Consider the following 15,074-nt stretch of genomic DNA (forward strand, 5'->3'; position numbering starts at 1 on the left):
TTCTGCGATTACTTCCTGGTTATAGTCTCGTGTCGTTACAGAATACTGCGCCTAAATATGGAAGTAGCAGGACAGCTCAGTGTCGGGAAATTTCGTTACTACTGGGACTTCCCGACACCAGAGGAGTATTACACTTGGCAGTGGAAGCAACAGGAGGAGTACCAAGCTGCGCTAAGGAAGCAGCAGGTGGAGTAGCAAGTTGCGCTGAAGATACAGCAGGAGGAGTTGCAGTGGAAGCGGTGGGAGGTTGAGATGGATCAGATACTCCGCAACCTAGAGGCGCTTAGCCCCCTTCCCGTGGTGCCAAACTGCGTCTCACCTTCCTGCCCTGCTGAGAACCCAGTCACCCTGCCCGGTCCGGAACCGAAGGCTGGCTTAGAACTTTTTTTTTGGGGGGGGGGGGGGAGACCGCAACATCAGAGGTCCAGCTTGAGACCTACGGGGAGGTCTCAGCTGTGGAGCTCCAGCCCGAGGTTAACATGGAAACCTCTGGGCTCCCATCTGAGGTCGACTTGGCGGCCTCAGAGCTCCAGCCCGAGACCGACGGGGAGGTCTCAGCTTCGGAGCTCCAGCCCGAAGAGGAAGCTGTCCCGTTGTCCAGTCCAGTTGAGGAAGCTGTCCCACTGTCCAGCCCGGCTGAGGAGGCTGTCCTGCTGCCCTGCTGCCCTGTCCAGCCGAGGAAGCCGTCCCACTGTCCATTCCAACTGAGGAAGCCATCCCGCTGCCCTGTCCAGCCGAGGAAGCTGTCCCGCTGTCGAGTCCAGCTGAGGAGGCTGTCCCGCTGCCCTGTCCACCCGGGGAAGCTGTCCTGCTGTCCAGTCCCGCTGGGTGTGTCGTCCAGCGTTCCAGTCCTGCTGGGGGCGTCGTCCAGTCTTCCATGTTTCGCTTCTCAAACCAGTCATAATGGGCCCCTTGGCCACGTCGGTACCAGAGGACCACCCACCGGAACCACTAGAGATTGAAGGCTGCCCAGCCTACCGTGTCCGCGAGATCCTGAACTCCAGATGGAGGAGGGGCAAGCTCGAATACCTGGTAGACTGGGAGGGATATGGCCCAGAAGAACATTGTTGGGTCCCAGCCCAGGACATCCTGGACACGAGTCTGCGCAGAGACTTCCAAGCGGCTCACCCAGAGAGGTTGGGACCCTGGAGGAGAGGGAGGCCTCGGAGGGATTCGGCTCCCGGAGTGAGCCCTTTGGGGGGGAGGGGCTCTGTTACGCCACAGCAAACTTGCGGCCGCAATACTCAGAGGACAGCACCACTTGCGGACATGGCGGATGGGGACTACACTTCCCAGCCATGCCTGCGCTCAAGTTCACCTGAGTATTGATCACCAACACCTGTGACGTTAAGCGTCGTGCATTGGTGAAGTAAACGCTTACTTCTTGTGACTTAGTGGTACTACCAAGCCTTAGAGTTAATCTAGTTTTTCCCGGTATCTGGACTTTCCTGCCTGTTATCTATGGATACGATTCCTCGCTTTATCCCAGTTGGATTGTTCGCTGATATTCGTCTGTTTTCTGCTATTCATCTCACATCTTTCCTGCACTCGCCGCCCTGCCTGTCTGCGCTTGTCTCCTGCAGGTAGCGTGACAGCAGCGGTGTTAGTGCTAATTTAATTATTTTTTATTTTCTCCTGCTGATCTCCCAAATCATGAAACTGAACACTGTCATACACACTGAACACTTTTACAAACACTTAACACTTAAACACTCAACACTGAATATTTACAAACCTGAACACTTCTAAACTCTGAACACTGTTACAAACAGTGGAAATGGTTCAATACTTCACACTGTTACAATCACTGAACACTTTCATAAACTCTGAACACTCACTGAAAACTGTAATAATCACTGAACACAGTTATAAACAGCTCACACTCAGGTTCTTAGTTTTTACCTGTACATGTCTGTGTTGGTCTGGATTTATAATTCCCCATCACCCCACTCCTTACAGAACACTGTAATGTCACTGTGATAAACACTGCTCCTTGCTGAACACTACAATGCTGTTGGGATAAACACCACTCGTTAATAAACACTATGCCTCCCTGAGCACAATGCAGAGGCAAGAAGATAAAGCAGAGGATCACCGCCTTACTGCTAAAAATAAACAGCAGCTCTGGGAGGAATGTGTGACAGCTGAACCTTGATAAACCTTTGTGTGTGTGTGTGTGTGTGTGTGTGTGTGTGTGTGTGTGTGTGTGTGTGTGTATAAACAGTCACCTCCAAATGTAATGGAACAGCAAGGCCAATTCTTTTGTTTGTGTTGTACATGGAAGACATTTGGCTTTGAGATCAAACGATGAATATGAGACGATAGATCAGAATTTCAGCTTCATTTCCTCATATTTACATCTAAACGTGTTAAACAACTTAGTTAACGGTGTTTGTGTATATGAGTGTGTGTTTGTGAATATGAGTGTGTGTTTGTGTATATGTGTGTGTGTTTGTGTATATGAGTGTGTGTGTGTGTGTGTGTGTGTGTGTGTGAGGACAAAGATAAAACAGCTGTAACTTTGTTTCTCTCTATCTTCACATTATGAGTCTAAAATATAAAACTTTTAAACATCAAATAAAAACATCTGGATTTCTGTGTGCTGATAATAATAATCAGTTGATACAGAAGATAATAGAACAGAATTTAATTTTTTTATATTTTATATATTTTCTACAATATCAAGAATCAGAGCAAATTTATACACATCATCAGAGCTTTAAAACCCGCTGACAGTCAGAGTGCAGAGAAAGAGAATCAGAACCCTGTGAAGAGATCATGACGTGAGGAGATAGTGACGTGAGGACATAGTGACCTGAAGAGATTGTGGCGTGAGGAGATAGTGACGTGAGATAGTGATGTGAGATAGTGACGTGAAGAGATTGTGGCGTGAGGAGATAGTGACGTGAGATAGTGGCATGAGGAGATAGTGACGTGAAGAGATTGTGGCGTGAGGAGATAGTGACGTGAGATAGTGACGTGAAGAGATTGTGGCGTGAGGAGATAGTGACGTGAGATAGTGGCGTGAGGAGATAGTGACGTGTAGAGATTGTGGCATGAGGAGATAGTGACGTGAAGAGATTGTGGCGTGAGGAGATAGTGACGTGAAGAGATTGTGGCGTGAGGAGATAGTGACGTGAAGAGATTGTGGCGTGAGGAGATAGTGACGTGGGGAGATGGTGACGTGAAGAGATTGTGGCGTGAGGAGATAGTGACGTGAAGAGATTGTGATGTGAGGAGATCGTAGACAGTAAATTCTGAAACACAAACACACATTGCAGGAGATAAGGGCTTAATTTTTTTAAAAATGCGATGTGTTCCATTTAGCTGGATATACGATATATTATATAAGATATATAAGATCTTGATATTCTTCCCAGATGTTGGTAGTCCTGATGTGTTGCATCTCATTTTCCCTGCAGAATTACCTCATACAGATCGTTTCTGAACCGCAACATGGTCTCCAGATCTTTGTGGTGGAGGATGTCCTGCAGTGAGAGCAGTGTGTATTTGTGTAAACTCACAACTCCATCTCCATGAGCTGCTTGGACCATCTGAAGCGCGACAGAAAATGAGGTCTTCATGTCCTCACACACGGGAAACATGCAGCAGGTCCAAAGGTTGCACACACAGCCGTCTCCTGAGACCCTGATGTCCCCTATGCTCAGTCCCCAGCGACTCACACACTCTCCCACAGAAACACCAAACACCTCCAACCTGCTCACGTCTTCACGGCTGGACACCGTCTTCTTCAGATCATCCTGAATGCCAAATGCCACAGTGATGAATTTCGTCCTGCCATCTGAACACACGGCAAACGAGTGCATGAAGGTGTTGGAGGGAACGAAGAGACCCTTTTCCACCCAGCAGCTACTGATGATGGAGCTCCGTCCCAGCTCGACTCCATCCTCCAGCCTGGAGAACTCCACCACACTGCTCTCACACACTCGTGCACTTGGGTGGACGATGCTCTGTATGACACACACGTTTTTATTCTCACATACGTCCAGAGGACATGAGCTGAAGGTGATGGTCTGGAGGCCGAGTTCCTCTCGTAGACACGGATCTACAGTGAGGTGGAACAGGTACTCTTCTATGGTGCCCAGGTGGTAGAATTTTGACTCGTTGAGGATTACAACATTCAGCTTTGTTCCTCTTAGATGCTCAAAGATCTTCTTTCTGGCCTCCACCAGATCTTTCTCCTTCTTCATCACATTCTCAGTGTTGTTGATGTACTCAGCCGTAGCGCTTGTTCCTAAACTCTGCAGAAAGTCTCCGTAGGCGTCAATCTCACACCTCAGAGGTCCGATTTCTCTGAACAGGACCAGCAGCGTCTCCACCGTGCCATAACTGATGTAATACGTGCTGTCCGTGTAGACCACTTCATCATCCTGCTTCCTGATTACTGCGCCACTCCTGTGCATTACTTCCACACTAGGCTTGTGCAGGAACTGGACACAGGTTCTATATTCCACATCATGGACAGGCGGCTCATCTCCGCGTTCGAGAACAAACACGCCGTGTGACTGGCCGATGGACAGGGGGGAGGGGTGTGCGAGAGCGGTGAAGCCAGGTTTATTAAACTCCACCCTGGGGATGGCACTGTAGAGCTCGATGTCATCAGCACATGTGACCAACACGCCAGGATTCATGTGAGCAGGAAAATCCACATACATGAGCAGCTTCAGATCCAACATCTGATACACACGATCTCCCAGTGGAAGAGCCATGAAGATCTTCCCCAGAGCGCTGGCGTGGGGTAAACGCTGACTCCACCCTCCTGTGCACACACACACACACACACAGACTATACATATATATGTATATATATATATATATATATATATATATATATATATATATATATATATATATGATCTGTGTAATGTTTTCTTTGATTGTGATTTTCATTTGAAATAATCAGACTAATGATGTGATCTAGAACCATGGTTCTCAAAGTGTGGTCTGTGACTGCAAAACTGAGCGATTACTTGAAATGAAAACAGTTCATCTAAAAATTAATATCTAAAAAAAAAAGTAATACTACTACTACTACTACTAATAATAATAAATGTTAATCTAACTGTAATTATAATAAAAGCAGGAAGTGGTGATTTAATGGCTCAAATAAATAATTATGACGTATTTGTGCTATTTTTAATTTGTATTAAATCTGTGCTCTGATCATAAAGGGCATATTTGGGAATTCTTTCACTGTGGAAGGAGATCATGGCTGCGAAAGTTTGAGAAGCCCTGATCTAGAACAGTTTAGAAAATGTAATTACCTAAAAAGCCACAGGATGGCGCTGTGGATACTTTACAGATAAACACCTCAGATGTGTTATAACCACAGCTTTAACACTACTTTGACATGATATGATTAAATATAAACAGTAAATCCCAAATCCACCACTCCACCATCAGACTTTAGGCCACGCCCCCTACCAGAGGCTATAAACTGCTACTTTAATTCTTTAGCTCTGATCAGAAGCTCTAACACACTTATTAATCCTCAATTAATCCTTAATAAGCCGTTAATAAACTGATAAACTTATATATAAAGATCAATCTGAGGAACATTAGCACCATAACATAACATAAGCACCAGTCTGTATTGTTCAATTTATCAGGGAATTTCAGGTGATGAGTTTAAAGTGTAAAAGTTCACCAGCGTGGATGAGGAGCACTCTGAATCTGGATAAAGACTCTCCATACTCATCACTCAGGAGCTGCAGAACGTGTAGTGTTGAGCCTCCATTACCTGAACACACACACAAACACATGTTATTTTCATAATTCAGGATGAATTTGTATTTCAGGTGATTTTCTGTTCTTGTACTCGCCGATTTTGTAGCCTGGAGGATCTGCAAACACATGATAAACACTGAGGGGAAGCTCTCGCCTGCGGATCTTCTCCTGTAGCTGAACTTCATACCAACACCTTTGATCTTCATCTACTGCTGTGATCACCACCAGGTCCCAAAACCCACAAGATTTCACGTCAGCACCTGGTACACACGTAATAAACCACAACTATACCTTTAATCATATGAGCAGAGGTCACCAGCCCTGTTCCTGGAGATCTACCTTCCTGAAGACTTTAGCTCCAACCACAATGGCGTCCACCTGATCATCTCATCACTGCTTTAAGAAGTTCTTGATCAACTAAAAGATGTGTTAGATTTTGGCTGGAGATGAAACCTGCAGGAAGGAAGATCTCAGGGAAGAGGGTTAGTGACCTGGTGATACCTGTTCTAAATACACCTTTAATTATATACACCAACTATATATATATATATATATATATATATATATATATATATATATATATATATACACACACACACACACATTGAAGTGATGATATTTACCCCTTATTCTGTTGAATTTATCCAATTTGTCTTTAGTGGATTTTGCCAGATGTATGTTTTTTATACATTTGATTTTTTTTGTTTGCTCTGCCATTGTGGAAATTAGCTCGATTACCTCAGCGAGCTAAAAGTCAAACAAACAAAGTGAGAGACACGCATCAACAATTAACGACATGGGGTTTAGCCATTTTTTACGTCGTTTATTTGTTAATTAGCTGTTAAATAATCTGATAATCTGAATGTTACTAACTTCATCCGTGTAAGTAAGAAGCACTGGCTCGTCCACGGTTTTTTTTATCACCGCTATTCCGACTAATCTGATTTTGATTGGTGAAATGTTTGTTCGTAGTAACCAATCCTAAAACGCAACGTGAGCATACCAGCCAATCAGTGGTCAGAAGGCGGAATTACCGGAATACGGGTAAGACACAAAACGTCACTGCAGTGTTTATATCACTGCTTCCTGGTTAATAACCGGAAGTTTCGTAAACCGGCTGCAGTTTTGATAATTTTACGATTTATGATTATGTAATTAATTCACAACGTAAATGCTGCTTGTATTATATATAAATATATATTAAAGTTTGAGTACACAAATTAAAATGTATAAAATTTAATTTTAAAAAAGCGCCTTTTCAAAGTACTGTTGCTATGGCAACTTTACCATTACTGTTGTGATTGTTCAGGTTAGGTGTCAGGATTTAGAGCCTGTTGCATTTATGTCAGACATTTACCCTCAAACGTGCTGTTTAGAGTATATATAGAGAGCTTTTAAAATGTATTATTATTATTTTATGGTGCTGTTTCGACCGTTATAATGACCTATAATTCTGTCTCTGTGTAGATTAAAAGAGTGAGGTGCTGATGGAGAACATCAGAGTTCAGACGGATTTTGAGTCTTTAAACCTGGAAGATGGACGCACATCTTCATCATTATCTTCATCCTCTTCTCCCTCCTCAGTGTGTGGTGAGCAGGACGTGGAGGTGGTGCGGAGGTGTGCTCTCCGGTTACACAGCCTCAAGGGTGTGTGTGTGTTCGGAGCTCTGAGAGTGTGTGTGCTGTGTGATAACTTCATCACCGACATCGAGCCGCTGCGGCAGTGTGAGAACTTACTGAAGCTCGACCTCAAAGGCAACCAGGTTCATCTCATAACCTCATTTATTCAGTGTGTACATCCAGGAGAGCTGTGTGTTAATTGCAGAAAAATATTCATGTGCATAAATATTACATCATTATTATGTAATTACACACACACACACACACACACACACACACACACACACACACACACACACACAGAGTTATCTTTAAAATTGTTTACAGAGTGGGAAAAAGTACAAATTACAGGAGAGATTAGCTCCAAACGTGCAAAAATGTCATTTAGAATAGCATCTTTACAATTTAACATCAAATCTAAACAGATTAATTTCTGTGACACTTTTAAAGATTTGCGTGTGTGTGTGTGTGTGTGTGTGTGTGTGTGTGTGTGTGTGTGTGTGTGTTCAGATCACTCAGCTACCTGAAGCTTCATTCTGGAAGAATCTGAAGGCTTTACAGCTGCTGTTTCTGCATGATAATGATATTTCTGTGATGAGTGATGTTTCAGGTCTGAGTGTTTGTCCATCTCTGAGTGCTTTAACTCTGTATGAAACGCCACTCAGTCAGATGAGAAACTACAGACACTGTGTCATTAACAGCATTTTCAGCCTGAAGGCCCTGGACCATCACGTTATCTCAGATGAAGAGATCATTGAAAACTGGCAACTTCCTCACAGATTTAAAGCCATGACACCAAATTTATCGATCAATCTGTATTCATCAGTAAACACGGTGACTTTAACACACGCATTAAACACTCACACTAATCCTTTTTTATTATCTGCTTCTTTTTTATTATGTTTGACATCACATCAGTGTTATTGCAAAATTCAAATCTTTTTATCTAAAATACGAGTCAGGAAAAAAGTTCTGCATGTTTTTATCACGTCTATACAGAGGCCATGCCTCTTTCACTGAGACTGACAAATACAGAGTCCACGCCTCTTTCACTGAGACTGACAGATACAGAGTCCACGCCTCTTTCACTGAGACTGACAGATACAGAGTCCACGCCTCTTTCACTGAGACTGACAGATACAGAGGCCACGCCTCCTTCACTGAGACTGACAGATACAGAGGCCACGCCTCTTTCACTGAGACCGACCGATACAGAGGCCACGCCTCTTTCACTGAGACTGACCGATACAAAGGCCACTCCTCTTTCACTGAGACTGATAGATACAGAGGCCACGCCTCCTTCACTGAGACTGACAGCTCTTTTCATTTCAGGATTCAGATGAGGTGAAAGTGCTGCGTGGAATAATTTCAGAAATAAATAAAGTCCAAGCCGCAATTTCTCCAACACTCATCATCCAGAAGTGGATTAGAGGCCATCTGACCAGGAGACGTCTGGGGTAAGTACACACACACACACACACATTCACACACACACACACACACACACATGCATACACATGCACACACACACACACACACACACACACACACACACACACACGTGGTATATTTAAATAAATGGTGATCTTGTGTCAGATTGTGTGGAGCACCAGTTCCTATGAAAACGTTAGTGAGGAATGTGACTCGTGTGGGTTCTGTGTGGGAGATCAGCAGAAGACCATGGATTGTGAGTGATCCTTGTGTTCTTGTATCTGTGTGTGTGTGTGTCTGTGTGTGTGTGTGTGTGTGTGTGTGTGTGTGTGTGTGTGTGTGTGTGTGTGTTCATGAGTTCTTGTTCATTTCAGCAACTCTGAGTAAGTGATCCTGTCCTTCTCTTACATTCTGTCTACAGCAGGACATGATGAGCTTTAGATCTTTCCACTGCAGGACACTGACGGACCTCAAACCACCTTGTAACACTCCTCAGCTGAGTAGCCATGGAGACAAACTCAGTGAGTACCTTTATAGGATGCCACAAAACAAGCAAAAAACAATCATGAACAACACAATAAAACCCCTGTCTGAACATTTACTTGCATCTTTTATTTACATCTTCTTTACAGTTTTGTCATGTGTAAACATTCTGAGTGAAGTGAAACTGATAATATATAATAAATGTAAATACAGATTGAGATTTAGACAAAGCTCATTTATTGTTAAAATAATAATCAGTGAAAGCTAAATTTTTTTTCTTGCTCTTAAGTAGCACAACAAAAAAGCATTCATTCTTTGGTCTGGAGGTTGCAACTTCAAATCCAGCCGTCCATCGCTAACAGGGTAGATAGCATTTTGTTCCAAGTGTGTTATGCCGCATGTCAAAAAGATGCTGTTGGGTGGCTTCACGTGTCTCAGAGGAAGATCATGTTTGCCTTTATCCTCTCGGTAGCTAGATGTCGTATGATGGGGAACTGGTCAAGACCAATTTCTTTAAAATCTTTCAATAATGTAACGGTACTAGGAATGGCATGGAAATCTCAGTCAATGATCATGACATAAAAATATAGGCTAATATATCATGTTGAGATGGAGAAATGAAGAATGATGTATTTAATTTAGAGTTTATGTTGTTGAACTGTAGATATCAGATTTATGGAACGTCATGATGAGGTGATGGACTTGGAGAGTTTTCGTCTTTTTGGCTTTAAGGCCATGACGTACTTGTCCAAGTCGTGTGTAGACATGCTGATATCCCAAAAAAGGAACAGGCAGGACATCCGGGATGGCATCACCCATTTCCACACACAGAAATCCAACCCCCCCACTGCCCCACTGCCACGCCCACCTAACATCAGTGCACAGAAGCGCCTCGTTGTCCGACACCATGACTGTCTGAGCCTCGCCATGTTCCAAGCAATAGAGAGAGCGTATGAGGAGAGAGAGAAGGAGGAGGGACTGAGGGAGCGAGCCAAGCGAGTGATAGAGGTGCAGAATCATCGTAATGAAGCCCGAGGTCACCGTGAAGGATTCGTGGAAGCTCAAAGGACAGGGACACTACTGAGGCATGAACAAGAGCGAGACAGACTGGAGAAAACACTCAAATTGCAGAGAACCAGGCAGGAGCAGGAGGTGCAGCTAGTCCATCAGAAGTACCTCAGGTTCCTGGTGGAGAAGCAGAGGAACATGATGGAGCAGGAGACAGTGAAGCGCTTCAGCCGACAGCATGGTGCTTTGACTAAGGCCTTCAGTAAATACTGCACAGGACGCAGACTCAGCGAGACTCAGCATGAGAGGAGACGACAGATCGCTATCGGCACACAGCACCCTGGCTCTCAGGGACACCTGGAGAACAGGTACAGTACCTTACACACCTGGACAACAGGTATGGTACCTTACATACCTGGGGAAAACTGAAATTAATGTCCAGAGTTTCAGGCACTGATGTACTGAACTGTTTTCAGGTGTAATTTTGCTGCATTCTGTGTGAAAAACTGAAACTAGAGTACAAAAGTAAACACACTATAGAATTAATTTATTTCAGTTATTCCAGTGTTATTGTTTTTCTGTTCTTTCTTACAGGAAGCAGAATAAACCCATGATGTCTTGGATATCCATAAGCCCTCTACTACTTCAGATACAGTGTCTCTCAGACAGGGGGAATTCAGGTGAAATCCAGCCGATACTCAGTGGACGTTCAGTAGACAGACATGTAAATGTAAATAAAATAAAATTTGTGTAAGCTAGCATAAAAACTATTAAACTAAACATCTTTGTTTAAATATCTGTATAAATATTAATTCTGAAGTGAATTTTGGCTTTAAACACGTACAGGAGAACTTTTACTTCCCAACACTGGCCTTAAGCTCCATGACATAATAACATCCATCACATCATAACAAACGTGTTTAAATACAGAACAATATACTGAGTATTTTTTCCAAATTAAACTTTCACAGTCACAGTCTCAACATTAATCTTTAATGCATACTTTACGATCATCTTATCATGGAAAAATGCTCCTTCACTGATTTATCTCGAGTATAAATTTCATCTCATCTCAAATACTATGAAATAAATATAGTCACTAGTTCCTTATTCTTTATTACACCACAGTGCTTTTGAATTCTGGATTTTGCAGCGCGGTTGAATTCGCCAGTAAGATTGGGCAGAAGGTGTACATTATTTATTTATAACAGCACGGCTCAGACAAATGATCGGTTAATATTACTGCACTCGTTCTAATACATTATTGTTTCTACAGTAACTTGTACACAATCTAAGACTGTATAATTGTTTATATGATGCTGTTTTTTTTGCAAGACATTTATTTAACATTTATGGAATTTATAAGTGCTTTGTAACAGTCACGGTGCTTTGCAAAGTTTCCCAGCACAGGAAAGTCCTCAAGATGTAGGAATTTCCATGTTCCGGTCTCAGAAACAGAGAGAAAATGACAACAACTGGTCCACATCATGCTGCATCACAACATCTGCCCCCCAACCTCCCTGGCATGCATCATTTTCATTATTGAAAATGTGTAATTCCTTATATAACTGTAGCTCTAACAATAATGCATCTGCAAATCATATGTTTATATTAATGCACTGGTTCTTATACATTAGAACCAGTGCATTAATATTACATTACTACATTTCTTTAGTAACAGCTCATTCACAGGGACTTGTTTGCTCCACATAAAGGGATTAAAAAGTTGTCACATCCACCACCATGCCACCAGAGGGCAACCTTCCCCAAATTTTAGAACTCTTCCTCATTCCCTACACGTATTTACTGTCCCAATCATTCATTCATCCATCCACTTTCTGTACCGCTTATCATTACTGGGTCACAAGGAACCTGAAGCCTATCCCAGGGAGCATGGGGAACAAGGCAGGGTACACCCTGGACGGCGTGCCAATCCATTGCAGGGCTCAATAACACACACATCACACACCCATTCATACACTACGGACCATTTGGACATGACAATCAGCCTACAATGCATGTCTTTGGACTGGGGGAGGAAACCGGAGTACCCAGAGGAAACCCCTGAAGCACGGGCGAGAACGTGCAAACTCCACACACACAGGGTGGGAATCAAACCCCCGACCCTGGAGCTGTGAGACAAACACGCTAACCACTAAGCCACCATGCCCCCTGTCCCAAGCATATATAAAACAAATGGACACTAATGCATGTTTGATCTTTGTGTATGCTTCTTGTTCTTTCATGGTATCTCATTTATGCTCATCAAATCACTGCAAAACCCTGATGTCCTGTGCTCTCCATGGTTAACCACTCATGAACCAAACATAACGTGGAAAGAAGGTGAGCTCACAGTAGGTGGATTCCATACTCTTTTAAGAATTGTACATCTCTCTGTCACTCCACTCAGATTGAGGGTCCAGAAGTGAAAAGGGACATAAAATATAGATCCAGATATAGATTTAGATTTACATCCTATATGACCAAGAAAAACCTCTCTGAGATGATATGAGTAAGAAACCTTGAGAGGAACCAGACTCAAAAGAGAACCCATCCTCATCTGGGTGACACCGGAAAGTGCGATTATGAGTCAGACCTTTTCTCAGGTCTCTTATGGTGCATGGTGCCCTCATGCCTGTGTTACCTTCTGGCTGTCCATTTTACTCATGCTGTCATAGCTAGTCTTCTAGCTATGAAGCTAGAAGTTCCTGCTTGTACTGTATTTTGTACACAATGTACATTCTCTTAAACCACTATATGGCAAAAGCATACTTAATAATCTCTTACATATCTTATTAATATGTAACTCTTTTCTGTTCTTTCATGGTGTTATTGTGGAAGGAACACGCGGGACGACACGTGGAGCTCGTGAAAGCAGTGCAGTTTACTAACAAAACTGAACACATAAGGGAACATCACACAGATTAACTTTAAAAAGTTCTCCTCTACAGGTGCAAAAAAACACTCAAAGAAAATAAATAAAACTTACACTTAACACATAAAAAAAAAACAGTTACAGCAAGTAGATTAAAGAGACAGAGAGATAAAACTATGTACCACTGACCTCAACAGTAATTTCTCATCTGGCCAGAAAATGGCCAGCTGTGGATGACCCTCCCTTCTTCCCCTAATTGATATTATGCTTTAGGCTGGACAGATATGATTTGATTGACCATTGTGTTGAGATTCAAAATCTAATCTTTTACTCCAATACATATATATTTTTGGAAGAATAATGAATCATAATCACCATAATCGCACTATCCAGTGTCACCCAGATGAAGACGGGTTCCCTTATGGTTCCTCTCAAGGTTTCTTCCTCATATCATCTCAGGGAGGTTTTCCTCAACACTGTTGCCACTGACTTGCTCATTAAGATTAAAATTCATAAATATAAAATTTTTATCTGGAATTTATACGTATAGCTGTATTTCAGTAAAGCTGCTTTGTGACAATGTCCATTGTTAAAAGTGCTATACAAATAAAACTGAATCGAATTGAATATGTAGGACAGAACAATGGGCATGGTCTGGTTATGGTAGGACAGCTGAGACACACACGCACACACACATGCACACGCACGCACGCACGCACACACATGCACACACATGCACGCACACACACACACACACACACACACACACACACACACACACACTCAAGCGTCACCTGTGAGTGTGAATGGATAATTTATTCCACTTCAGTATCTCTCACAGTGAACAGGGAAGTAAACAGTGTATAATTATAGAGTTTAATAGAAATATTTTTTAAACTTTACCTCAGAAAAGTTAAATAAACATGAATTCATCAATGCTAAGGTAAGAGAGGAAGTGTGTGGGGTTTAATTAAAGACTATACCAACGTTTCACATTCCACACCTGAGCACTGTTCAGTTCCAAGCACTCAGAAATACTGTGCATCATCTATATGTTTACATAGTGTAAGACCCATATAACACACACACACACACACACACACACACACACACACACACACACACACACTGTGCTGTAATGTATATGTGACAAATAAAGCCGTATTTTTCCTCTTCTTCTTCTTTTAATCCTGACAGTCATCAAAGCTGGGGTTCCTGTAGATCTCCATATTTTTCTCCATCATCTCCCTGTTCTCCATCAATGATCTGGGTAGGAACTCACAAATGGAACTGATTTTTTATAAATTTTTTTGTTTCACTTACGACAACTGTGCACTGTGTGCATGCTTTAATACAGAAACTTCATTTTATTTACATAAACAAGCTAATGGAGATCATTAATCATTAATTAATGCGTGAGAAAGATGAAGTACATCAGATAATATGTGGATAGTGTTCTTCATCGGCTTATAGTGTGAAAACTACAATAAACTGGAATAAATCATGTTTTATTCAGATTGACTAGCACTTTATGTAAAATTATTCTGAACAGTTTATAACTGAATATAACTTTGTGTTGGACAAACCATCTGTAGTAAAGTTTGTAAAGTTTAATATAAATGTGTAGTTTGTAATATAAAGCTAAATGTAAAGATCTGTCTCGTTATTTTCTCTCTCTCTCTCTTTCTTACACACACACACACACACACACACACACATACACAATGCAGATGCTAATGCAGAGGGAAGTGTTTGTAGTGTACATTTTGTGTTGTAAAATAGCAAGTTATTCCTGTGTATTATTAGTGTATAGGGTATGAGCTTGTGTGTTTCCAGTATAAATGTGTTAGTTATTAAGCTGTTATACACAAAGTCACAGTATTTATACCATTACCGTTTTCTATCAGAA

At 42.2% G+C, this 15,074-nt stretch overlaps 3 protein-coding genes across 9 annotated transcripts in view; 1 reads left to right on the forward strand and 2 right to left on the reverse strand.

Annotated features, from left to right (window-relative positions):
* tnni3k (TNNI3 interacting kinase) overlaps nucleotides 1–2,165 on the reverse strand; it is an 18,155-nt gene extending 15,990 nt beyond the window's left edge. The window contains exon 1 of one of the 3 annotated variants that reach the window (XM_053680538.1): nucleotides 1,903–2,165. In XM_053680538.1, coding sequence (XP_053536513.1) covers nucleotides 1,903–1,942 — 40 coding nt within the window. In that variant the 5' untranslated portion in view covers nucleotides 1,943–2,165. The remainder of the gene's footprint in view (nucleotides 1–1,902) is intronic. The other 2 variants (XM_053680539.1, XM_053680537.1) reach the window with 2 other exon arrangements.
* A 467-nt stretch (nucleotides 2,166–2,632) lies between these two features.
* fpgt (fucose-1-phosphate guanylyltransferase) lies at nucleotides 2,633–6,700 on the reverse strand. Of its 2 annotated transcripts, XM_053680541.1 has the most exons (5): nucleotides 6,622–6,700; nucleotides 6,372–6,495; nucleotides 5,844–6,008; nucleotides 5,669–5,761; nucleotides 2,633–4,780 (listed from the first exon to the last, which is right to left on the reverse strand). In XM_053680541.1, exons 2-5 carry the CDS (start codon nucleotides 6,463–6,465, stop codon nucleotides 3,408–3,410), a joined length of 1,725 nt encoding a protein of 574 aa, XP_053536516.1. In that variant the 5' UTR covers nucleotides 6,466–6,495; nucleotides 6,622–6,700; the 3' UTR covers nucleotides 2,633–3,407. The 2 variants fall into 2 exon arrangements, with proteins under 2 accessions (XP_053536516.1, XP_053536517.1); XM_053680542.1 differs by having other exon boundaries at nucleotides 5,844–5,960; nucleotides 6,372–6,682.
* Nucleotides 6,701–6,859: 159 nt separating this feature from the next.
* lrriq3 (leucine rich repeats and IQ motif containing 3) lies at nucleotides 6,860–14,958 on the forward strand. Of its 4 annotated transcripts, none has more exons than XM_053680545.1 (9): nucleotides 6,860–7,092; nucleotides 7,216–7,511; nucleotides 7,879–8,202; nucleotides 8,701–8,825; nucleotides 8,965–9,055; nucleotides 9,224–9,320; nucleotides 9,947–10,658; nucleotides 10,885–12,633; nucleotides 14,363–14,958. In XM_053680545.1, exons 2-8 carry the CDS (start codon nucleotides 7,236–7,238, stop codon nucleotides 11,042–11,044), a joined length of 1,785 nt encoding a protein of 594 aa, XP_053536520.1. In that variant the 5' UTR covers nucleotides 6,860–7,092; nucleotides 7,216–7,235; the 3' UTR covers nucleotides 11,045–12,633; nucleotides 14,363–14,958. The 4 variants fall into 4 exon arrangements, with proteins under 4 accessions (XP_053536520.1, XP_053536518.1, XP_017322751.1 ...); XM_053680543.1 differs by having other exon boundaries at nucleotides 6,862–7,092; nucleotides 9,221–9,320; nucleotides 10,885–12,644; nucleotides 14,363–14,956; XM_017467262.3 differs by having other exon boundaries at nucleotides 6,862–7,092; nucleotides 9,221–9,320; nucleotides 14,363–14,956.
* Nucleotides 14,959–15,074: the final 116 nt, after the last annotated feature.

The sequence above is a fragment of the Ictalurus punctatus genome, chromosome 5 (assembly GCF_001660625.3).
Source record: "Ictalurus punctatus breed USDA103 chromosome 5, Coco_2.0, whole genome shotgun sequence".
Lineage (NCBI taxonomy): Eukaryota > Metazoa > Chordata > Actinopteri > Siluriformes > Ictaluridae > Ictalurus > Ictalurus punctatus.